This window comes from Sus scrofa, chromosome 1, assembly GCF_000003025.6.
Source record: "Sus scrofa isolate TJ Tabasco breed Duroc chromosome 1, Sscrofa11.1, whole genome shotgun sequence".
Taxonomy (NCBI): Eukaryota; Metazoa; Chordata; class Mammalia; order Artiodactyla; family Suidae; genus Sus; species Sus scrofa.
Window position 1 is genome coordinate 96,265,234 of NC_010443.5, and position 25,834 is coordinate 96,291,067.

Genomic DNA, 25,834 nt, shown 5'->3' on the forward strand with positions numbered 1-25,834 from the left:
CCCCAACCCATCGGGAATGGATTCCAAAACCCCCCCTTCTGGTAAGTCAGAATGCAAGTGCCAGTGGGTTTCATAAAGCTGACTAGGGGTGGGGTGGAAACAGCAGAAGACAGAGGGTCCCGGGTCAAAGGAAACATCAGAAATAGAGACATCTCCACACTTCCTTTTGGGAGCCTGCAAGTTCTCCACGGCTCCTGGTCCATCTTCAAATAAAGCGCAACAGAGGACACAGCCCCCTGCCCCCGCCTGCTGTTCCGCAGGCCCTTTCAGGGCCGCAGAGAGCATTTTAGCCATCCGCCAGGCAGAGCCAGCAGGCTAAAATGCCAGGATTCCCCCACACTCTCAGAAGGTGATTCTCAACGGAAGAACTGTGTTCCAGAAGATACATGAAATCCCATCCTTTTGCCACATCCTGAACATGTGACCCAGTGTTAGGAGAGGTCTTGGGTTATGGGAAGCGGGGGCTTCCTCTGGCATCCAGAGCTGTTGGCACTTCACTGGTGTGGAGGTCAGGGCAGAGGTCAGCTAGCAGAGGAACTGGGGTGAACGTGTCACGCCAATAATAAGAGAGGGTCCAACATGACAGAGGAGTTTAGACTCCAGACCATGAAGGTGAGAATAATTAGCATTTTAACATCAGGCACCAACATTCTTCTTCTTTTTTCTTTTTAGGGCTGCACCTGCGGCATATGGAAGTTCCCAGGCTAGGGGTATGGTTGGAGCTACAGCTGCTGGCCTGCACCACAGCCACAGCAATGCCAGATCTGAGCTGTGTCTGCGACCTACACCACAGCTCATGGCAACACCGGATCCTTAACCCACTGAATGAGGCCAGGGATTGAACCCACATCCTTACGGATCCTGGTCAGGTTCATTAACTGCTGAGCCACAAAGGGAACTTCCAACATTCTTCTTGAAGTAGAAATTATTTTGTATTGGAGAATTAAAAATCCTGATAAGCCACGTGGGAGTAGAAGGTGAAGGCCTGGAGCAGAGGAGAAAAGCCACAAGAAAAGGGGGAATTGAGCAGAGAGAGAGGAAAGAAAATGAGGGAGAGGCAGGAGAGAAAAGCAGGGTGATAGACACAGCCAGAGACTACAGAGAAAGCGGTTAAGGAAAAATTCCAGGAAGGGTGGTGGCTTAATTTTATGGCCTGGGGTGGGGGGTCTAGCTAATATTACATTTTAAGTTATTTGTGTTGTTTCCACATGAACTCTTTCTGGTGCCCTGAGCTATCAGTGAAGCCTGAGGCACCCAAAAATGCCTTATAGTGTGTGTGTGTGTGTGTGTGTGTGTGTGTGTGTGTGTGTGTGTGTGTGCATGTGCAGATGTGCATGTGTTTATGGGTATAAAACAAGGAAAGGGAGCTCAGTTCCAGTTGACACATGGGTGTGGGTGTGGGTTTGGGGTGGCAAGGATGGAACAGCAGAAGACAGGAGGAAAGGAGATTTCCAGACCAGTGGCCATTCTGAGCCAGACCCCAGGGACTGCTGAGGGTGATGGCTGGCTGGACTAACTGCATCTAAATCTCGCAGAGCACAGAGTCTGCATCTGGGTTATATGAGCAATCTGGACTTACATGAAAAGCCACACTCCCCTCCCAAACCTGAGTTCTCCATATTGAATTGGAATTGTCTCAGATGGTGAGGATTGTGTCTATGCAATTCTCTTGGTAGACAATTTCTTGGGTGTGTAGCAGCCAGACTCTGGTCTCCTCCTTCCTCGTTTACCCTGCTACCACAGTCAGTTGAGCCTCCACTGATCAGCTTTCAAGCAAGCATTCTTCAATCCATTCCTCCCATGTCTTTCCCATCTTCTGCCTCTCTACCCCTCCATGCAGTGGGCAAGTCCCCATCCAGCCCCACAGGCCTGCAGTGCCCATTGTGGCCTCCATGTTTTTGCAAGCTGTTGCCCTTCATCTAAAGTACCCTCTTTCTGCCCCTCTCTTATCAGAGTCCTTCTCATCACTCGAGGTCCAGATCATGTGCCCTATTCCAGCCACACTGAAACCCAGTCATTTAGTGAGCTCTACCTGCAAAGGACTGAGATAGATGCTGGAGGCACAAAGCCAACCTCCCATCCTCCTCTGGCTGCAGCTGGCATCTCTCCCTGCATCATCTCTCCAGCCTCACCAGGGACATGGGGCTGATAATGCAAAATGTGCCTGCATCCCTGAAACCCACCCCCCCTTCCCGTGGGCTCCTGAAGAACCCTCTGGACTAGCCGGATTGGGGTCCCGGCCTGACCTATGCCCCTGCTACCCAGCCTGGAACAAGACACAGATATAGGAGGGACCCTCACCAGCAGACCCACAGAGTAGTTGGGGGGTCATTGATTTCTACATGGAGGGGCTATCCCAGAGAAGCTGGCTGTCTTGTGTGGCTTCAGCACTGCCCAGAGAGTTCCTGACCTTGCTGGTTCATTCACACCTGAGATCCTTCTACCAGGGAGCAGTCTGTCCTCTTCATTGAGAAGGAAACTCCCAGGGAAAGGGAACCCAGTGACCAACCTTCATTTCCAGGATTATAAAAGCTGACATTGGGAACCTTCCTGAGAGGGCATTTTTTGTTTTTGTTTTGTCTTTTTAGGGCCACACCCATGGTATATGGAAGTTTCCAGGCTAGGGGTTAAATCGGAGCTACAGCTGCCAGCCTATGCCACAGCCACAGCAATGCCAGATTCGAGCTGTGTCTGCAACCTACGCTGCAGCTCACAGCAATGCCAGATCCTTTAACCCACTGAGCAAGGCAAGAGATGGAACCCACATCCTCATAGATACTAGTCGGGTTCTTAACTGCTGAGCCACAACAAGAACTCCCTCAGAGGGTCTTTTGATAAAGGAAAAAGGTGAGGGAGGAGACTCTGAGGCTATTAGATGCATGAAAGAAGGAAAGACAGTGAGGAACCACCAGAAAAGGGGAAATGGTTCTTAAAAAAAAAAAAAAAGACAGGCCGGGGACTCCAGAAAACAATGTGGCCAGTGCCCTAGGGTCTAGTAGCTTCTCCCTGAAGGGGTGCGCTCTAGGAAGGACACATGGCAGAGAGGATGGGCATTTCATGTATTCTCTTTACCGTGCCCATAGCACTGGACAAAAGGACTTCTGCAAGCGAGGCACTCAGCAATGTAAGCAGTGCAAGAAGGCGGGCACCCTGTTCTGCAGAAATGGACAAAATAGAACGTTACACCTGCCTCATCGCCTCTGCATTTACACTGGAGTCTGCGTTCATGGTCAAGGCGTTCCCCTGAGCCTTGTCAGTCTGCTAAGCATGCTTTGTGGACCTCCTGGCCTGAGGACCCCCACCCTTCTACCACTTCCCCTGCCACCCTTGGAGGTGCCATAAATCCCAGAGACCGCAACCTGGAGCCCCAGGAGTCCTGCAGGGAGGTCTCCCCCACACCCTCCAGGGCCATGAGGTCATGAGCTCCAGGAAATGTCTGTATCAAGACCCTGGGGTTCGAGGACCAGCTTTACCATCAAAAGCTCCGACTTGGAGCTGCTCACTACTCCCCTCAAAGCCCTCCCAATCCCCATGAACAGGCTGGAATGAATTGAGAGGTTTTCAAACTTTTCTTGGCTACAGAACCGTTGGTGCAAAGAGTCTGACTTGGATACTCAGTGGATAAGCCTAAAATAAGCCTAAGTCAAGCTGTGTCATGAGATATGTTTCTACAATATTTTCTTAGCCTCTTTGCTGAAAATTCCATCTTGGCCTGCTTTACTTTACCCCATCTTCCTGCTTGAAAAACAGTCACAGTGATGGTAAGTGACTTAAGCTTAAGAACAAAGACCAAAAGGCATAAGTTATTCATGGGGTCAGCTGAATGAGGACCTAATGCGTTGATCTAGGCACTCGGGACCTGTGCATATTGGCACGCCGTTTGCACAGGCATGATATGTCCTCTAAAGAATAAGAGAAAGAGGAACCTCAAGGCCCCAAGTGGTTTATGAGCGGTCGTTAGCAGAATATGCATTAGCAAAGAGAACCAAGGTGCAAACCTAGGGACTCTGGGTTGCCACAGATAAAAGATTCTCTGAAATGCTATGCATAGCTTCCCCAAATGCTAATGACTGTTAAATGCCTAAAGGTCAGACTGAAAGCTTAACCACTACCAGCTAGGTGACTTTTAAAATAATAAAAAAAACAAAATAAATAAAAAATAATAAAAAAAAAAAACCTATATCCTCCACCTATAACCCCCTCCTCGACTGACGTAATCCTAAAGAGCACAATAAAAGCAGTGTGGTTTCTCGAGGCAGTGCTCTTGGTCCCTGAGACCTTGAGTCCCCCGGTTCCCACCTTTACTTAAGATAAATGTCTCTATTTTGTTTTATGTTAACTTTTTTCCTTAAGTTTCACAGCACCCGTTCTTCAGCCCCATCCTGCTGAGCTGGTCTCAGCAAAGTTAGTCCAAGGGGAGGAAAGATGGAGTTTGGGGGGCGAAAAACCAACTGACCAACCCCCTGTTCCATTCAACACCGGATGAAAACCAGCTGTCCAGGCCACCAGTAAGGCCCCTGGATATTTCTGGGATTCTATGATTCCACTACAGTGTTGCTGTGTGTTGTAAGTGCATGTCCCCCTGCCCCTGTGTGGTGGGGGGAGAGGATGGAAAAGAAGAGGCAGCAGCCTCTGCTCTCAGTGGGTCACAATTACATGGAGGGCACAAGCATGCACACACACACGTGTGTGTGCACACGCGTGTGCACATACTCGCACTGACTGAAGTGTGTTTGCAGACAGGTTCAGTAGGACGTCCATCCCTGGGTGAGATGCAGGGCAAAGCATTTAAGCTCATGATTCCCACACCTGCACAATCTTGTCTCCTCCTCTTCAAATTCCCATGAGTTTGGTAAAAGGGGGACTATCACTCCCAGATGACACATGAGGAAGCCAAGGGCCTGGATACAAAGAGATTTGGCCAAAGTTATACAGCAACTGAATGGTAAAGCTGGGCCTAGACCAGGTTTCTTGATCCAGAGGGTTTATTCTCCCACATCAAGGTATACCTAATATGAATTCTTGGGCATTCTGACATCCAGAGTAGACATCACTGTACATTAAAAAAAAAAAAAATCAACAAAAGAGCTAAGGAAGGGTGACAGGAAATCGCTGGAAGAGACCTGGCTGACATGTAGTCTGCTGCTGGCAAGGCCACTTAATAGGCCTATGAACACACATGTCTTCTTTCATGGGCTCCGAACTACATCAACCCCAACTAACAGCCCAGGACCACCCCCACCCCTACCCAAAGTTGAGTTGGTACTTACTTGCTGGTAAGATGGAGCTTGGGAGAGAGCCCATTTTCTCCAAAAATGGTGATGAAGACATTGGCATCTGTCCCTGCCCCACGCACATCCCCTGTGGCTGTGACCACTTCGTACACTGGAGGAGGAAAGAAGACAGATGACAGGTTCAGAAGAAAACCCAGAATCCTACCATGTGGGCTTGGAGAAGCCTAGCTCCTGCCAGATCCACAGGACTCGATGGATTCCATGAACTCCTGCTGCAACCTGCAAGCCTTTGGGCCAGGATCAGAGCCACACCAAATCTTGCCAGGAGACCACAGTCTCTTAATGCTACACACTCATTCCACATGTGAGGAAAGCCCAGGTCACACAATGTCAACACCAGAGCCAAGCCCAACACCTCCTCATGGCCATTGGTGATCTTTTCAGCACAGCACATAGATGCTAAGACCTTCTTCTGAGCCTCCCCTCTACACAATGTCCTCACTTCCTGTGACCACCTGGGCATAGCCATGGTAATCTCAGGATAAGCCATCCTAGGGCTGAGGGATGCAGAGTTTTGCCAGTGAGTCCCTTTTGGCAGGAGCATTGATTCCCCTCTCTTTGTCCCCTTGAAACTTATTCTGTTTGCTATTGATGCCCTTCCTTTTGAGGTCCCCAGTTCTAGTGAAGATTCCCAAGAGGGGGAGAAAGGAAGCAGTACATTTGCATGACTCCCTATCTCCTGTGACAACCAAAGCCTTCATTCTTCACAGTCTACATCAAAGGGGTTCCTGATCTGCAGGTAGAGAACTCTGAGAGCCCTCCCTGAGATAATGCCAAAACCTAAAGTGTTGCCCATATGGTTTGCTCATATACAGGATATTTCCAAACCATAGGAAAATGGCCAGCATGATGGAAATTCTGGAACCAAATCACATGAGAGAAGACATAGAAGCCTGGAGATGCCTAGTTTGGAAGAAAGGGATGTGGGATACGGGAGAGGAAGAAAGAAACTACCTCCAAATCTGATCCAAGAATACACAGCCTCTTCTCACATAGGGCACTAACCATTAAAAAATGATAAATGAGAGTCAATTAAAATTAAGACTATCATGATGATGAGAAGGCAAGCACAGACTAGAAGGTACTTGGAATGCACATGTTTTATCACATTTTGCTTTATTGTGCTTCACAGATATTGCATGTTTTACAAATTGAAGGTTTGCGGCAACCCTCATCAAGCAAGTGTATTGGCACCATTTTTCCAATAGCATTTGTTCACTCTTGTCTCTGTGTCACATTTTGGTAATTCTCGAAATATTTCAAACTTTTCATTATTATTGTACTTGTTATGATGATCTGTGAGCAGTGATCTTTGATGTTACTATGGCAAAAAAGATTATGACTCATCTAAGGTTCAGGTGATGGTTAGCATTTTTTTTAGCAATAACATTTTTAAATTAGTGTATATACCCTTTTTTAGACACAATGCTATTGTATACTTAATATACTACAGTGTAGTTGTAAACATAACTTTATATGGACTGGGAAACCAAAAAATTGGTGTGACTCACTTTATTGCAATATTTGCTTTATTGCAGTGCTCCAGAACCCAGTCTACAGATCTTCAAGGTGTGCTTGAAGACAACAAAGGACTCCATACTCAGAAGATGTAAAGAATTCACACAAATCAGTAAGAAAAAGAAAGACCACACAGTTGTTTTAACGAGTAACAATTTGTTTCAAATACACATATGCTTAGCATAAGACCCAGACATTCCACTTTTAGGTATTTACCCAAGAATAATAAGATGTCCACACGAAGACCTGCACACAAATGTTCATAGCAGCTGTATTCACAATAGCCCCAAACTGGAAATAATCTAAATAGATACATTCATGGCAACTATATTCATAATACCCCTAAATGAAAACAAAAAGTGAATGGATAAGCAAAGTGTGGCATATCCATACAATGGAATACTACTCAGTGATGAAAAGGACTGAAAAACACGTAATACAAATGAATCTCAAGCACATTATGCTAAGCAAATGAAGTCGGACACAAAATACTACATACTCGGCAATGCCAGTTACATGAAACAATCTATTAGAGCAGAAAGTAGAACATGGCTAGGCTTGGAGTAGGGGGAGTTGACTAAGAAGGGACACATGGAACTTTTGAGGGAAAATTTAAACGTTCTATATATAAATGGTGCTAGTGGTTACACAGATGTATGCATTTCTCAATACTCATCAAATGGCACCTTTAAAGTAGCTTCATTTTATTGTTAATTATATTTCAACAAAGTTGAAAAATGGACAAGAGACTTAAGTAAGCATGTCATAAAAGAAGGTATCCAAATGACCAATAAGCATACCGAAAAGGGCACAGTATCATTATTCATAAGGGAAATGAAAATTAAAATTACAGTGAGACACCACTATCTACCCACCATAATGACTAAAATTTAAAAGACTGACAAATGCTAAGTATTGGCAAGAATGTGGAGCCATTGCCACCCTCATCTATTACTGGTGGGAGGAAAAACTGGTACAAGCCCTGGTAACTAAACATAAGCCCATGCTATGACTCAGTAATTCTACCTCCAATTATAAATCCAAGAGAAATGAATGCATATGTCCATCCAAAGATGTGTATAAGATCTGTAGCAGCTTTATCCATAGTCACTAAAAAATGGAAATAACCCCAAAGTCCATCAACAATAGGAAGGTTAAACAAATGGTGATACAGCTATAAAATGCAATAGAATGCAAATGATAAAAAGGACAAATTACATAAGGAGTCACAACATGGATAAATCTCTTGGATATAATGTTGAGTGAAAGAGAAGCTAGACACACAAACAAAGCATATTTTGTATGATTCCATTTATATGAAGTTGAAGAACAGAAAAAATTAATGTATGGTGATAGAATCAGGAGGGCTATTACCTCTGGGAAGGAGAGTGAAGGAGCTTTCTGGAGTTTGGAAACATTTTATGTTCTGTTCTGAATGATGGTTACGCAAGCACGCACATATGTAAAAATTCCTCATGCTGTACATTTATACACCTTTTGTGCTGTGTAATTAATTCCTAAATTTAAAATGTTTTAGTTTTAAAAGTTCAGACAGCTGAAGAACTTTCTTGTGGAAGGCAAATATCTCATGGAAGACACAAAATTCTGTTTGATCCAGAGGGGAGGGTCCCAACTAATAAAATCCCCCTATCAGTGCAAAGAAAAACTGTCAACAGCAACAAGCGTTGCTCCCAGCACAGAACATGACAAATGCGAGATGCTCAATAAATAATTACATGGATGAATGGATTAGAAAATAAATCAATGAATAAAACAATCAATGAAATGAATGTGGACTAGGGAAATAAATTGACCAGTATTTGAATCTCAGTTCTACCATCACTGGCTGTGTGATTTCAACCAAATTTCTTACTGTGCTTCATTTTCCTCATCGCTGAAGTAGAGATAATTTCTTCCATGAAAGATTATCATGAAGATTAAATCAAATAAAACAAAGCTTTCAACTTTTATACTCATTGACCCAGCATTTCCAATTCTGGGAATTCACCTTTCAGACACTCTTATGCAGTTGGATGAAAGATATGAATTCCACAGGCAGTAAACATTATCATCATCCTCGCCATCATTGTCATCACCACCATCATCTTCATTGTTGTCATAGCAACATCAGTATCAACATCATCACTGCCATCATCTCCATTAACAACATTCCCAAGGAGGCTGCCTTGGAAAATTGTATTCTAACAGATGCTAGGTAGCCCCCACTATCTGGGAAGCAGGAGAGAAAGGGGCCCCAGGGCTGGAAGCTTGTGCAGGATGGCCTCTGAGGTCCCTTTGGATCCCAGATTCTGGTAGGAGTCACTCTTTCCACTTATGGGGCTTGTTTTAGTCAGGAGGTAGACCAGTGCACCAGGCTCAGGCTATCCTCAGAGCATGGAGGAAGCTGCCCCGCCCTATGGCCGTTGGTGGACTCCAGTGTAGCCAGGAGGCGACCTGAGAGACACAGAAGGAAATCTCTGCCTTACTCCTCTTTCTTCTTCTCCTTCCCCAACACACTCATCAAGCTTCTGCACATAATGCAAGAACCCAGTGCTCAAAGGGAGTAGGCACCACATCATTCTAGAATGAGGGGCACCAATGACAGTGCAGGTGAAGCTCTGCATGTGACCATTGTCAGTTTCATCCACACTTAGCACCCAGTCCTGCAGCTGACCGCAGAATCAGTGGGTCCAGGTCTCTTAGACATGCAAGCAGGGGCCCCACCCTGGCTCATTCTTCTCTGGCTATTTTCACCAGGGTCAAGTCTGGGCAAGTACAAGAGCAAGGATCAGCCAGACCAATGAAATTCAAATCCTAGCTCTGCAACTTAATAGCTTTGTGATCCTGGGCAGTTTATTCAACTTCCCTATGCGTCAGTTTCCTCACCTGAAAAAGATTTGGAGAAGGGAGCCCACCTCCTTGGGTTGCTATGAAGATTAAACCAGTTCACGTGAGTAAAGCGCTCTGTGTGGTGCCTGGTACAGTACATCGTGCTATCGGTCAGCATCATGAGACGTGGGGACTTGTCTTGGGAACAGATGAAGCTCTTGTCTCTCCTGCTTGTGACCTTGCTAAAATCACCTCAGTCCTCAGAGTCTCAGTCCTTAACCTGATTCTCATCACACCTGCCTTGACTCTTCCAGCGGGGGTGGAGGGGCTGGATCTTGAGAGTTAAAAGAATGGAAGGAAAAAGGCTTCAAGAAAGGTAAGAAGAGAGAGGGACCCTATATCACACTGACGCAGGCAGAGTCCATGAACAGAAGTGGATGGGGTGACAGCTATGAGACCTTCTGGAATGCTCTCACCAGCAGCCCGGTGGGCCAGGAAGAATCACCTCGAAGCTGAGTGTATCTGTCAAGGATGCAGCCCCCACATCTAGCCTCAATGCCCTTTCCCCTACTAAACAGTCAGAGCTTCACGTATGCATGCTGAGAAGTAGGCCACATCTCACTTGTTCTACGCCCCCCTTCCCTCCCCACGCCCCCGTGTGCACCCCAGAAGGTGCCTGGGACACAGCGCCAAGAAAGGGGCCTCAGAAGAGCTATAGCCTTCATGGTGCCACAGTCACAACCACCTTTTCTGAGCGTGGGTCTATGCTGGGAGCTGTGGGAGGAGTCAGCAAACACAAGGAGGTCTTGGACGTCAGGGTGGCTGAGGCTACAAGCCTAACACACCAGACTCCCATGCAGCAGGGCAACAATGAAGAATCAGTTATAATCAAGGAATTCATAGTGGATGGGAATTAAGGACAGAGACCAAGCCCATAAGCACAGAGCAAGCATTCGATACATATCTGATGAATGAATGTGTGAATAAGGTGCTTACAGGGAGTAGTGATCCAGGGTAGAGCAAGGACTGAGAATTTAAATGCCTTCAGGAACCAGTCAAACAGCAGTGACTAGTAAAACAGACCTATAAATAAGCTTCACCTGTTTTTTTTAATTGCAACTTGACTGGCATCCATGAGGATGAAGTTTCCATCCCTGGCCTCCCTCAGGGGTTAAGGATCCGGCATTGCCATGGGCTGTGTTGTAGGTTGCAGGCTTGGCTTGGATCCTGCTGTGGCCCTGGCATAGGCTGGCAGCTACAGCTCCGACTGGACCCCTAGCCTGGGAACCTCCATGTGCCGCAGGAGCGGCCCAAAGAAATAGCAAAAAGACAAAAAAAAAAAAAAAAAAAAAACAAAAAAAAACAAAAAAAACAAAAAAAACCCCAGCAATATACCAAACAAACAAAAACCCTCTGTAAGCCAAAAGTGGCCCCTAGATCTCCAGTTCCCCCCTTCTCTGGTTCACCTGACAAGAAGATGGAGCCTTTCAAAGCAGCTCCCATACACCCCAGAGGAAGATGAGACTAAAAGAATAGGGCCTGGGTCCAAAGCACCCCTACCCTTCCCATGTGGGCTGCAGCATCACCTGGCAAAGCCTCAGGCTCTCATCTCCCAATGCCACAATGGACAGCAGCCCCCCAGCCCCCTGCCGGTTACACATGAGGCTCTCCTCCCACACCCCCTTCACAGCCTGACACAGGCACACCGAGCAGACCAGGCTGGAATGTGGCTCCTGGGATGTATAGGACCTAGAGAGTGTGGGCACTGTGGTTCTAGTCTATTCTGTGTCACTAAGACTCTGCGACCCTCAGTACAGCGGGGGCCCTAGTGTACCCCAAGAGGATGTAGTACAGACCCAACAGGATAAGCTACAAGAAAGGGGCTGAGTTGCAACCTAAAATTTCTTCCTCAAAGCAAGGAACAAGATCGTATGGGCCACTCTGCCCCTGCCTGGGCACCCTACCCCTCAGGCCAGGGCCCCGCACACCTTTGGCCTTGTAGTACTCGTGCTCCAGCTCCTCCTCATCGTCCTCTGAGGCGTAGTTCAGCAGCTCCTGCTCATACAGGGCTAGGAAGTCAATGTCTTTCTTCCTCCTCTTTTTCTTCTGAGGCATCATTTTTCCAGCTGCCCCTTCCCTGCACTCCCTGGCTCACAGTGCCCACCTTCTCATGCCTCCTTGGACCCAAGGCCCTCTCTGCCTGAGCTCCGTGTACACGTCTGGGTGGGCCAGAGCCCACGTGTGCCCACAGAGCTGTCCTGCTCCCCTCTCCTCACTGGTCCTTGAGCAGAACCTTGGTGCTTTATCTCAGCCCCTCCTGTCCCGGCCCCTCTCTCTGGGCCCCTCTCTCCAACCACCTCCTCTGCTTCTGCCCTGGGCTTCTCCTTGGGCTCATGACTTATTCATGGGGAATGAGGCAGCCTGTCCTCCTTAACCCCTGCTCACCTGCCCCCCTCCTCCTTTCATAGAGAATCAGGTGACATTGAGCCTTTACCATCTGTTTCCTACCTAGCCTCACGGCAGGGCCCCCCTCCCAGGAGCATGTGGGGAGTCCCCCATAAAGAGACCCCCTAGCCTCACAGCCTCGTAGGGCCATAAAGATGCCCCCAGGGCCTGGAGCCTTCCTGAGGCAAGAGGGCCGGGAATCAGCCCAGCCCCCCAGGACACGGAGGCCTCTATTTCTATTATTCAAGAGCTCTGCTCATCTTACAGGGCAGGCAAGTTACTTACTGGATGCTTCTCCATCTCTCGGCTTCCATCTCTTCAATAGCACAAGTCCTGGAAGTGGTTATTTGGCCAGGAGAAACCTACACTCCGACCTCCCTCCAAACGTTTTCTGAGTAGCGAGTTCCTGGGGTTGCTGGCCAGGGCCAAGGACGCTGGGGAAGCCCACTGAGTCCTAGGTGACCCCCATTGCACCCCAAAGGGCCGGCTAGGTTAGCCAGCATCTGTTTCAGCAAGAGCTGTTTGCCCATATTGCACCTGAGCTTGCAAATGAAACCCTTAGAAGCATTCCGATGCCCACCCCACCTGGCCCTTACCTCCACCCCTGCAGCCCTACTCAGGGTCCTGGGCCAGAGCAAGAGAACCCCCTCTTCAACCCCAATTGGCAAAAGTCTCCCTTAGGGACACTAGACTCCTCTTCCTCACTTATTTGATTTTATTAAGATTTTATTAAGATTTCTTGGAATTCCCTTATGGCACAGCAGTTTAAGAATGTAGTGTTTTCACTGCTGCGGCAAGGATTTGATCCCTGGCCCAGGGAATTTTCACATGCTGAGGACATGGCTGGGTGAGGGGGAGAGTTCTTACAACTCAGATTGTAAGATTTCTGTGTAAATCCTGAAATGCTAGAAATTTTCAGTCCACCTGGAATTCTCACCCCTCTGTCCTGGCCATGTGAGATTGTCAGCCAGAACTGGTCTACAAGCTCCTGGCTGTGTGGCCTGAACAAGCCTGTCTCCTCATCTATAAAAGGCAGGGGGGAGGACTCGTTAAAGCATATGGAGCACTCGGAGAAAGTGCTTAGTAATCAGAAGCCTCTGGACCACAGTAGCTTAATAAATGTTCATGACCCCTAATCAGGATTTCTCTCCCTTCCTTCCCTCCCTCCCTCCCTCCTTTCTTTCTTTCTTTCTTTCTTTCTTTCTTTCTTTCTTTCTTTCTTTCTTTCTTTCTTTCTTTCTTTCTTTTCTTTCTTTCTTTCTTTCTTTCTTTCTTTCTTTCTTTCTTTCTTTCTCTTTCTTTCCTTCCTTCCTTCCTTCCTTCCTTCCTTCCTTCCTTCCTTCTTTCTTTCTTTCTTTCTTTCTTTCTTTCCTTCTTTCTTTCTTTCTTTCTTTCATTTAGGGCTGCATCTGTAGCACATGAAGTTCCCAGGCTAGGGGTCGAATCAGAGCTACAGCTGCCAGCCTACACCACAGCCACAGCAACGCCAGATCCGAGCCATGTCTTCGACCTACACTGCAGCTCACAGCAACAGCAGATCATTAACCAACCGAGGAGACCTGGAATCAAACCCTCATTTTCATGAATACTAGTTGGGTTCTTAACCTGCTGAACCGCCACGGGAACTCCAGGATTTCTCTCTCTTTCTTACTTTGTATGGAGGGGGTGAGGGGCAAGGATGATGCTTTTTTTATCTCTGATTATCCCAGAAGCCCTCCTTCGGGTCCCATATCGGGCCCCAGTCCCCAGGGTCCTCCTTCCTCCATGGGGCCTGGCCCACAGCAACACATAGGAGACACTGGTGAACAGATGGAAACATCATATCCCAATCTCTCCTGCTTACTCCCCCCACGCCTCTTCCAGCCATGCCCGAATGAACAAATTGCAGGCAGAGCTTTAGAGCAGCTACAAGGAAAACAGAATGGGCTGAAAAGAAAATACACTTTAAGTGATATATTGGTAAAGTGAGTGTTCCAGAACCAATACATTCTGAGCCCATTTGGCCTGGAGAAGAAGACATTTCAAGGGTCTACAAATGTGAATGATTGTCTAGACTAAGGCTGAGAGGGCAGTCTTACAACTGCGGGTGGTGATTACAGAGATGCAGTTTCGATTCAATCCAGGAAGAAGGATGGGACATTGAGTGCTGCCTGGGGTGAGAGTGTTACAAGAGATGTGACGGCTGGATGGCACTGCTTGTCTGCCTACAGCAGGAGGTGGGTTTGGACCTGACAGCTGGAACATTCTATGAAACCGAGTGGCAGGCGCAGGCATGACAGCAGAGGAATCACAACAGGTCACCCAGCTAACGGCTGCAGTGATGGTCCAGCTCCAGGCTCTGCTGCAAAACCTAGAGCAGGTGTGGGGGCTCTATCCCTGGCCACTGGGGACTAAGGGGGCAGGAGAGACTGCCTGCCATGCCTGGGCCCCAAACCCGAGGTGGGAATCAGAGAGCAGGAGGGAGCTGGTCTGCAACAAGACCTTCGCCAGCTCCTCCTTGTCGCCTTCATGTCTCATCCCGTCTCTGCTCGGAGCTGAGCCCACCTACTGTGCCCTTAGCCCCCAGGCTCCAGAGCCCAGGCCCCATGGGCACTACCCGCCCCCTTCTCTGTACTGGGTCTCCTACCCTCTGAGACACAGTCTGCCAAGATCAAATGTTTCCTAAAATGGGATTCCAGAACCAGCTGGATTAGACCCTTAAAAGAGCATATCAAAATGCCAGTTTCTGGTCCTTTACCCCTAATGATTGAATCACAATTTCTGGAGAGTTCCCACTGTGGCACAGTGGAAGTGAATTCAACCATTATCCATGAGGACGCAGATTCGATCCCTGGCCTTGATCCCACATTGCTGTGGCCGTGGGGTAGGCCGGCAGCTGTAGCTTCAATTTGACCCCAAGCCTGGGAACTTCTGTGTGCTGCAAGTGTGGCACTAAAAAGAAAAAAGAAAAAAAAAATTCTCTGAAGGCGAAACTTGGATTCTACACTTTCAACAGCCCCTCTTCTCCTGGGGGTTTTTATGTGTAACTGAAATTTGGAGCCACAATGGCCTATATGTCCCAGGTAAACTCACCAACCATCAGCTCACCTGGCCTATGGAGGAGGATTAAGCTTCCAACCCAGGGTTGCACAGACCCACTGCACACTGCAGTAACCTGGAGAGTTTTAAAATGCTGGTTCCTGGGTTCCCCCAGGATCCGGATTTACTCAGTCTGGGGTGGAGCCCGGGCAGGAGTTTTCAAAGCTCCCAGAAGAGACAGGACATATCAGAGCTGCAACCAGCACTCACATCCTCCCCAGAGCCTGGGGCAGCTTTGCTCTTTGGAACCACGCAAGTCTCTACCCTCCGGACACCATCTCAGGCCCTAAATGTCCTCACCCAGGAAAGATCAACTTCTCCGTTCTGCTGAGGAACGGCCCTAGAGTCACTTCAAAGTCTGAATGATCAGTAAGAGCGCAGTTTAAGTGTGGGTGACGAACGCCCCCTGCTGGCACAATGAGGTTTGACTTCTGTTGTTAATTACACATCAGATTGTTCAGGAAGAGGAAGACCTTAAATATTACTGGGAAGTTCCCCTCCTGGCTCAGCGCTAACGAACCTGGCTAGAATCCATGAGGACGTGGGTTCTGGCTTGCTCAGTGGGTTTAGGAGCTGGCTTTTCCATGAGCTGTGGTGTAGGTCACAGACATGTCTCGGATCCCACGTTGCTGTCACTGTGGTGTAGGGCTGCAGTTCCCATTCGACCCCTAGCCTGGGAAATTCCATATGCCAAAGGCGCAGCCATAAAGAGAAAAACAAAATTACTAGGAAAATATCATTTTGCATAAGGATCCATTCAGAGAAAAAATGAAATAAAGGGTTCATTTTGGGGGGGCCACTTCCACAGCATGCAGAAGTTCCCTGGGCCAGGGACTGACCCTGAGCCGCAGCAGCAACCCAAGTCACAGAGGTAACAATGCTGAGTTCTTAACCCCTAGGCCACCAAGGATTTCCCAAAAAAAAGCGTACATTTTATAGGAGGGCCTATTCAGATAAAAAAAAAAATAAGTATTTATTGGAAATTTTCAAAAAATTGAAATCAAAAAAATGTTTGTGTGTGTCTTCTGTCTTTTTAGGGCCACACCTGTGGCATATGGAGGTTCCCAGGCTAGGGGTTGAATTGGAGCTGTAGCTCCTGGCCTAAACCACAGCTCATGGCAATGCTGGATCCTTAATCCACTGAACAAGGCCAGGGCTCGAACCTATGTCCTCATGGATACTAGTTGAGTTTGTTAACTACTGAGCCATGATGGGAACTCCTTTATGGAGAATCCCATGGCCTTAAAATACAATGATTAAGACAGCAGAGTCTGAAACAATGCCAGGTCTTGATGGGGAGGTGGAGCACCTAGAACCCTCACACTGCTGGTGGCAGTGTGAAATGGTACCACTATTTTTTTTTTTTTTTTTTTTTTTTTGTCTTTTGTCTTTTTGTCTGTTGTTGTTGTTGCTGCTGTTGTTGCTATTTCTTGGGCCGCTCCCGCAGCATATGGAGGTTCCCAGGCTAGGGGTTGAATCGGAGCTGTAGCCGCCGACCTACGCCAGAGCCACAGCAACGCGGGATCCGAGCCGCGTCTGCGACCTACACCACAGCTCACGGCAACGCCGGATCGTTAACCCACTGAGCAAGGGCAGGGACCGAACCCGCAACCTCATGGTTCCTAGTCGGATTCGTTAACCACTGCGCCACGACGGGAACTCCGGTACCACTATTTTGCAAGAGTTTGGCACTTTCTTATAAAGCTAACCAGACATTTCCCACACAGTCTAGAATTTCCACTACTGGGTACCTACCTAAGCAGTGAAAAGATATGTCCACACAAAAACCTCATGTGAATGTTCATGGAAATTGTATCCATGATAGCCAAAAACTAGAAACAATTCAGATGCCCATTGACTGGCCAAGACTTTTCAGCCATAAAAAGGCTATTCAGCCACAACATGAATAAGTCCTGAGAGCACTATTCAAAACAAAAGAAACCAGTCAGATAATTTCATTTGCATCCTTTTTTTGGATTCCACATATAGGTGATATCATGTGATGTTTGTCTTTCACTGTTTAACTTCACTTAGTATGATAATGTCTAGGGCCATCCATGTTGCTGCAAATGGCATTATTTCATTCTTTTTTATGGTTGAGTAATATTTCAATGAATTTATTTGAAAAACAGAAACAGACTCACAGACTTCGAAAAACTTTTAGTTACTAAAGGGGACAGGTGGAAGGGATGGACTGGGTGGTTGGGACTAGCATATGCACACTGAGGTATATGGAATGACTGGCCATATATGACGGGGACCTGCTGTATAGCATAGAGAACGCTACCCAATATTCTGTGATAATCTATGTAGGCAAAAAATCTTAAAGAGAATGGGTGTGTGTACATGTATAACTGAATCACTTTTTTGTACAGCAGAAATTATCACAACCTTGTAAATCAACTACACTTCAATAAAAAATTTTAAAATGGGAAAAAAAAAACAGGAAAAACTATCTGCTGTCTGATTACATGTATGTGACAGTCTAGAAGTGGTAAAACCAGCCCAGTGGTTGAGGGCCTGGGCATTTGGGAAGGGGATTGGCTGGAGGGGAGTATGAGGGGGTGGTGCTTGGCCTCAGGCTCTGCCCAGTCTCTCACTGTTCTGCCTCATTTGCTGTCTTACTGCTGCAAAAATTTCTCTGGGTCAGGGCCCTGGTCCTGCTACTGACCTGGCCCCCAAACCAGGCTCTTTGGTGTGAGGACTCTGCACATGATTGATTGGGAAAAGGTGCTCAGGGCATGACTTGCAGACCCAGCTCTCATCCCAGGCAGAGCCAAGGTCATTGCCAGCCACCTCCTCCAATCTAGGCTTAGCATGAGGCCCTGAACTGTGTCATGTACTATCGCACTCTGATTACTAAAGCTGACACAAAGGGCAGACAGAAGTAATTATTGGCACCCCAAACTTCTGATTAAAGGAGAGACTTGTTTATCTCATTGACTATTGGCATGTGTGCATGAATGCATTCTTGCACACACGTGTTTTCATACACACACACACACACACACACACACACAAAATGATCCAATTGCCCTAGTCTCCCTATTCAGGTACATTCTGCTCCTTTGGAATCAATTCTCCTAAAGTTTGCCCTTGGTCCAGTTCAAAAACCTTCAGTTACATCTCAGTGTGGTCAGATTTTTATCAGCCAGGATTCTGAATTGCAAACAACAGAAACTATCACAGGCTAGTTTAAGTAGAAAAAAATCTGTATTTAAAAGTCTATGGGGGAGTTCCCATTGTGGCTCTGCAGAAACAAATCTGACTAGTATCCACCAAGTCACAGGTTGACCCTGGCATCATTCAGTGGGTTAAGGATCTGGTGTTGCTGTGAGCTGTGGTGTAGGTCGCAGACACAACTCAGATCTGGCGTTGCTGTGGCCATGGTGTAGGCCAGTGGCTACAGCTCCTATTCGACCCCTAGCCTGGAAACCTCCATATGCCGCAGGTGTGGCCCTAGAAAGACCAAGACAAAGGCTATGGGGTGAAGAGGGTTCCAGGATTTCCCAAAGGGCTAAGATCCATGCTTTAGGGGCTGCCCCTGGAAAGATGCCTGAGGTCTTATGGTTGCCACTGATGCTGAGCCAGCATGGACTCTACTGCCTTGTGCCAATTCAGACTCTGGGGCTGATCCCAAGTCCTGCGCCACACCTTGCTGAAGGGGAGGCTAGGAAAGTGAGGATTTGGCATTTTCAACTCCTCTTATATTGGGAGCAGTGCTCTCCTCAAACTTTAAAAGGGAAGTCATATGCTGGGTTGCCAAAAGAATAACAATGTCCCTGATTCTAAGAGAATTTTAGCCCCTGGAGCTGACGTTGGAGGTTCTCTGTAATCTGACCCAGCCTTCCCCTTAGGAAACCCATACTCCATTAAACTTGAAAAGTTCTGTTTTCTACAATGTTAATCACCTAAAATATAAACCTAAAAAAAATGAAAAATGAAAAGTTCTGTTTTTCTAAACATGTCTGGTGCTTTCCTTCTGCAAGCCCTAGTCCACTCTGACACTGGAGCTAGAGTGCGTGTCTCTGTATAAGCCAGCTCCTGCTACATAACAACCACAAAACTCTAGTGGCATAAGCATTCTTTCTTCCTTTCTTTTTTCTTTTCTTTCTTTCTTTTTTTTTTTTTTTTTTGTCTTTTTAGGGCCACACCTGTGGCACATGGAGGTTCCCAGGCTAGGGGTCCAATTGGAGCTACGGCTGCCAGCCTACACCACAGCTCACAGCAACGCCTGATCCTTAACCCACTGAGCGAGGCCAGGGATGGAACCTGCATCCTCATGGATACTAGTCAGATTTGTTTCCACTAAGCCATAAGCATTATTTCTAATGTGTCTGGGCTCAGCTGGGATGACTTGTCTACACTGGGCTCAACCGCAGCTCTGAATCCAGTTATAGGACCTGCTGAACATGGCTGGGCCAGGTCTGTGCTACGTGGGTTCATCTGGGGCCAGACTTGAAGGAGCAGCAGCTGCCCAGGGAAAGCTCTTCTCACAGTCATGGTCAAGGGCCAGGAGAGTGACGCTGACAATGTAAGCACACTTGAGACCTTTACTTGTATCACATCTGCTAAGAGCCTCAGCCAAGCAAAGCAATATGTATGTCCAAGCCCAGAGTCAAGGACTGTAAAGTTACATAGCAATAGTGTGTCCACTGTGTGGACACAGTGAGGGGTGAAGAACCAGGGCAAAAGCTCAATCTGCCCCAATGACTTCGCTCTCCCACCAGACTGCAGCTCCATCACAGTAGGTCCTATGTGTCCGGAGAAGGTGAATATGACTCTCAAACAATGAGGAATGAAGGCGTGGATGACAGGTGTGTACGGGGGGTGGGGAGAGAGCACACACAAGTGCAAAGAACAGGAGGGCTCATCCTGGCAGCACACGTTTCCCTAATTTCTCACTCAAGGTCACAAGGGCTCTGGTCTCTCAGAAGGAACCACCTCCTATTCTGGAAGCAGGTGGATGATGCAATATTGTGAGGTTGGTTGTTTTCCTGTTTCACTGAAATGTTCGTTCCCATAGACATTTTAGGCAAATCCAGTTCCTGTTCTTGTTCCCAGACATTTTAGAAAAGCACAGCTTCCACCACTCCTGCCCCCATCCTGTCTGACCCACTCTGCTCAGAGCAGCCCAAGGGATTTTACTTAAAAATAAATCAGATCACGTCACTCCCCAGCATACATGCTCCAGTGGCTTCCCATGCCACAGAATAAAATCCTGATGCCTCCTCAAGGCCCTCAGGCTCTCACCTCCCCATTCTGCCCCTGCTTCCCTCCCCAATCTCCAGCCATGCTAGCTCCAACCACCCCCCACCTCATTTCCTCTTCCCTGCCAATCCAAAAGCTCACACAGGGGTTCCCATTGCGACTCAGAGAGTTAAGGACCTGATGTTTTCTCTGTGAGGATGAAGGTTCAATCCCTGGCCTCCCTCAGTGGGTTAAGGATCCAACATTGCTGCAAGCTGCGGTGTAGGTCACAGATGTGGCTCAGATCCAACGTTCCCATTGCTGTGGTTGTGGTGTAGGCCAGCAGTTGCAGCTCTGATTCAAACCCTGGCCCAGGAACGTCTATGTGCTGCAGGTGCAGTGGTGAAAAAAAAAGAAAAAAAGCACATGCACACGCACACACATACACACACACACACACACACACACACACACACACACACACCCATTGTCAAGGGCAAAAACCCTTAGACCACATCTTTGGAGTCAGACCCCTCCTCTCTGTCCCCAGTGCCACCTTTGGAGGCCCCACCTTCCTCCTCCCTCACTGGGACCAAGCCTCCTCGCTGGATGCCCAGCAAATCTCCAATATCCTCACTGCGCTCAAGTCACTTTTCCAGAAAACTGATGTGGACACATTATTCCCTTGTTGCCCCATCTTCTCGAAAACAAAGTACCCATGCCTAGCTCCAATTACAAGGAGCCCCAAATCTGGTGCAGTCTTCTATTCCAGCCAAGTCCCAGTCCCCTGGGCCCCTCCCCACCATCTCCCCATGCTCACCAGGCTTATTCCTGTGACTTTCATGTTCTGATCCGTTGTTTGTGATGATGCTCCGGCCCCTTCTCTGACTGGCAAGCGCTGAGAAGGTCACTATCAGGCCACTCCAAGTGACAAACATCATTTCATGCATGTCCATTACTAGACCAGTCCAGCCCACTGTGGTGGCCCACATCCAAGATTTGTCACTGGTCGCTTCTGTAAAACCCGTCTCCACCCCTCAAGACCGGTCCCCTTTGCTCTCACCTCAGTATCGCACACAGTTGTCTGTTTTGTAATCACTTCTGTACCCGGTTCATCGATGTGGCTATGACAAAAGGAACCTTTCCTTTTGCTTTGTCAGGACAGTCCTTCCCTTGACACTAGATAAAATTTGCATCAACCCCTGACTCTTCTGGTTACTATCAGGTCACTCTAAGTGGAAAACACCATCTCATGCATGTCTGTCCAGCCCACTGTGGTGACCCACATCCCATCTTCATGAAACTCAAAACTTCTCGCTTCCTCTTCCCCAGCCGGGCTGAGTGTTTGGGCCAGGGGCTGGGGAGAGGGGCTGGGGGGTTGAAGGGGTTGGGGAAACTGCTGACTTCCTCCCTCTCTTAGGAGCTGAAGTTCTGACCCACCTCCCACCCTACCACCACCTACCCCACCACAGGGGTTGGGCCTTTTGGATATTTAAGGCCAATTCTTATATTTTTGGGGGGCAGGGTGTGACACACCTGCAGCATATGGAAGTTCCCAGGCCAGGGGTCAAATCAGAGGTGCAGCTGCCAGCCTATACCACAGCCATAGCAATGCCAGACCTGAGCCATGTTTGTGACCTACATTGCAGCTCACGGTAACGTAGGATCCTTAACCCACGAGTGAGGCCAGGAATGGAGTCTGCATCCTCATGGATACTAGTTGGGTTTTTAACCAGCTGAGCCACAGTAGGAAGTCCAGGCCAATTCTTCCATGGGAAAATTTGTGGGTTTGCTCCCAGGATTCTTTCTGACTCAGCTCCTTGCCCCTACTTTGGGTAGACAATTCCTAATCCCACCTCCACTTCTGCCCCAGCAATGCAACCCACAACCCCTCCACTGCCAAGGTCCCCTCACCCTGGCAGGCCACCCTCTCCCACAGAAATCCATTCCTAAATGACCCCTGGCTGACCTCTCTACCACACATCCCAACTAGGGTTCTTCTGGAACTTTCCCCATTTATCAGACTCTGCTGCCCTGGGCCACGTCACCTTCCCTAGGCAAGTGCAGAGCTCCAACACCCTGTAGCCCAGCTGCAGCAAATCCATCACATGCTCCCCAGTTGGTCCCATGGAAGCCCCTCTCACTAAACCTGGGGTTAAGAGCCAGCACTGACCCCCAAATGGACTTGACCCATTTGGCTGCCAAACCCTGCCTTGGACAGAGGCTACTGGCCTGCCACTGGTCAGGGCAAGGTCCTGGGACAGCATGACCAAGGGGGATCTCGGGGTGGTTTCCCCCCCACCAGCGGGTAGGGCCATGTCCCGCTGGTGGGTGGGTAAGGTCCCAGCACTTATAGGCTAGAGACAGGTCTCCACAATAGTGCTTGCCAGTGCCAGTGTTGTGGCAATAGAACAAGCTCACAAAAATGGCTGTTGCCCTCATCTCCATCCCCAGGAGAGGCCAAGCTGCCCCCTTTCTCTCCAGGAGGTTCTCTAAGATCAGCCAGTGGGTCTGCCCCAGGGCCCTTTCAAATTACTGCCTCTGTGCTGGGACTCAGATTGTGTGAGATTTGGGGTGCACCCTGTAAGAGCAGAGTCTCTGTGTCCTATGGCCCTCTGGCTACCCCCTAAGCAAGCCCTGCTGGCCTTTAAAGCCAGGCCTTCCAGAGGCTTGTTTTCCCAGTGCAGGACTGGGCTGGGGAGCCCACTGTGGCACTTGGACCCCTACTTCTTAGAAGCTCAGCAATCTCGATCCCCCCAGACCCCCGTTTGTGGGTCACCTACCCAGAGGTATGGGTCTCGACTAGACTGTTTCTGCCCCACCTACCTGTCTTGCTGTGGTTCCTTCTTTATATCTTTAGTTGTGGGAAGTCTTTCCTCTCAGACTTCAGGTCGTATGCATAGATAGTTGCCCCATAAAGAGTTGTAATGTGGGGAGTTCCTGTCGTGGCTTAGTGGTAACACACCTGAGTAGTATAATGAGGGTGCAGGTTCTATCCCTGACCTTGCTCACTGAGTTAAGGATCTGGTGATGCTGTGAGCTGTGGTGTAGTTCCCAGATGTGGCTCAGATCCCACGTTGATGTGGCTGTGGTGTAGGCGGCAGTTACAGCTCCGATTCAACCCCTAGCCTGGGAACTTCCATATGCTGCACCTGCGGCCCTAAAAAAGCAAAAAAAAAAAAAAAAAAAAGAGAGAGCTGTAATTTTGGGTATGACCATGGGAGATGTGCTCAGGGTCTTCCTACTGGCCACCTTGGCCATATTGCTCAGGAATTTTTTCAGTGTAAATCTGACCAAGCCCTCGTCTTTAAAATCATTCAGGGCTCCCTGAGTCTCTTAGAATCAAAACAGCTAGCATGGCCCACCTCTTCCCCAGAGCGTCTTGCCTCCATCAGTCCTCCAACTTATCTCCCACTGTGTTCCCCCTCCTATCCCTTGCAAAAGCCTTTCCCCAGGATCCCAAGCTCGCTCCCCATCCAGGGCCCTCAGCCTGGACTTGTTTCCCAAACAACTCTGCCCTTACCTTTCACCTGGTTAACCCTTCATCACCCTCCAGCTCTCATCTCAACTGTTTCTTCTTCTGCTCAATCTCAGGTCAGCCAGATTTGCTGAAACTCTTGCAGCACTGTATGCTCCTTTGAAGCACTATCTATAATTAAACACTGAAATGTGGCATTTTGTGATTACCACTATTCCTCTGGCCAATCCCGATATCCCATAAATGCAGAGACAGCATGTGGGTTTGCTCATCTTTGTATTCCCAAATCCTCAAGTAGCCTGGCCCAAAATAGGAGCTCCAAAAGCATTTCTTGAATGAATGAATGAAGTGACAGATTGTGTGCATCTATTTATTAAATAAATAAATGAGGGAGTTCCCATTGTGGCTTAGTGGTTAACGAATCTGACTAGGAACCATGAGGTTGTGGATTCAATCCTTGGCCTTGCTCAGTGGGTTAAGGATCCGGCGTTGCTGTGAGCTGTGTTGCAGGTCGCAGAGGTGGCTCAGATCCCGCGTTGCTGTGGCTCTGGTGTAGGCCGGTGACTACAGCTCCAATTAGACCCCTAGCCTGGGAACCTCCATGTGCTGTGGGAGTGGCCCTAGAAAAGACAAAAAGACAATAAATAAATAAATAAATAAATAAATAAATTCCCATCATGGCTCAGTGGGTTAAGAACCTGACTAGGATCCATAAGGATACAGGTCCAATCCCTGGCCTCACTCAGTGGGTTAAAGGATCTGACGTTGCCGTGAGCCCTGGTGTAGGTCACAGATGCAGCTCAGATCTAGCATTGCTGTGGCTGTGGTGTAGTCCAGCAGCTGCAGCTCTGATTCAACCCCTAGCCTGGGAACTTCCATGTGCCACTGGTGCAGTCCTTTAAAAAAATAAAATAAAAAATGAATGAACTACATTCAACTTCTGTCCCCCAGCTCATTGGTTCATTCATGCATTCACTCAAAAATATATATTGAAGTCCTATTGCCTTGACTCTCAGCTCTCTTTCTTCCTATGACAGACCAGAATAAATTGCCCAGGTCTCAGGGCTAACCCTCAAAGAATATCCTTAGTTTCTGCAGTTGCTTGCTTAACTGGCCTTTTACAGTGGTAACAAGAAAAGTTTTTCTTTCAGCTGGCATGGAAAAAAAATTTTTTTTTATTGCTTTTAAGGGCTGCACTTGCGGCATATGGAGGTTCCCAGGCTAGGGGTTGAATCAAAGCTACAGCTGCCAGCCTATACCACAGACACAGCAACACAGGATCCAAGCTGCCTCTGTGACCTACACTATAGCTCACAGCAATGCCAGATTCTTAACCCACTGAGCAAGGCCAGGGATCGAACCTGCATCTTCATGGATACTAATCAGATTCATTTTTGCCGAGCCACAATGGGAAATCCTGGTGTGGAAATTCTTATTGGGGAAGGTGAAAGGTGAGTGGAGATCTAGGCTCAGCAGAAGACCAAGCACACACTTAAACAGCTCCACGGAGTAAATGGCAGAAATGGTTTCTCCATGGAGAGGGAGTTGGGGAGATAAGAACAGAAGACAAAGAACGGAGAGGAGGAGCCTGAGAGGTGAGCTGAGACTGGGGTGAAGTGTCCCCAGTGGGAAGTTGGCCATTGTGTTAGCCAGGGGACACCAATCGTTACATGTGAATTTGCATGGTTGGAAGTGTTTTCTATTCCTTTCCCCCTCCTCCCACGCCACTCTGGGCTGCATTATATGATCACTCAAGTCGAGCAAAGGTCTGCCTCTGATCTAGGTGGTTAAAGATATGAAACAAAAACATGTGCAAAAGCTCAAAAGTCTAAAGGCAGAGGGATCATGACAATGCCAGTCTCTTAGAGCTTGTAGAAATCATGGGAAAAGATTTTGGATTTCCCCCAAATCCAGATTTCTCATCTATATCTCATCTAATCCAATCTCATCTGTATCTCATGGGGCAGGCCGGACCTGGCTAGGCAGTTTGTGTATGAATTGT

At 47.9% G+C, this 25,834-nt stretch overlaps 1 protein-coding gene across 2 annotated transcripts in view; it reads right to left on the minus strand.

Annotated features, from left to right (window-relative positions):
- LOXHD1 (lipoxygenase homology domains 1) overlaps positions 1-21,801 on the minus strand; it is a 206,284-nt gene extending 184,483 nt beyond the window's left edge. The window contains exons 1-2 of one of the 2 annotated variants that reach the window (XM_021092583.1): positions 11,630-13,231; positions 5,271-5,385 (exon numbers count right to left, since the gene is read on the minus strand). In XM_021092583.1, coding sequence (XP_020948242.1) covers positions 5,271-5,385; positions 11,630-11,759 — 245 coding nt within the window. In that variant the 5' untranslated portion in view covers positions 11,760-13,231. Of the gene's footprint in view, positions 1-5,270; positions 5,386-11,629; positions 13,232-21,174 lie in introns of those variants that run through there. The other variant, XM_021092585.1, reaches the window with a different exon arrangement.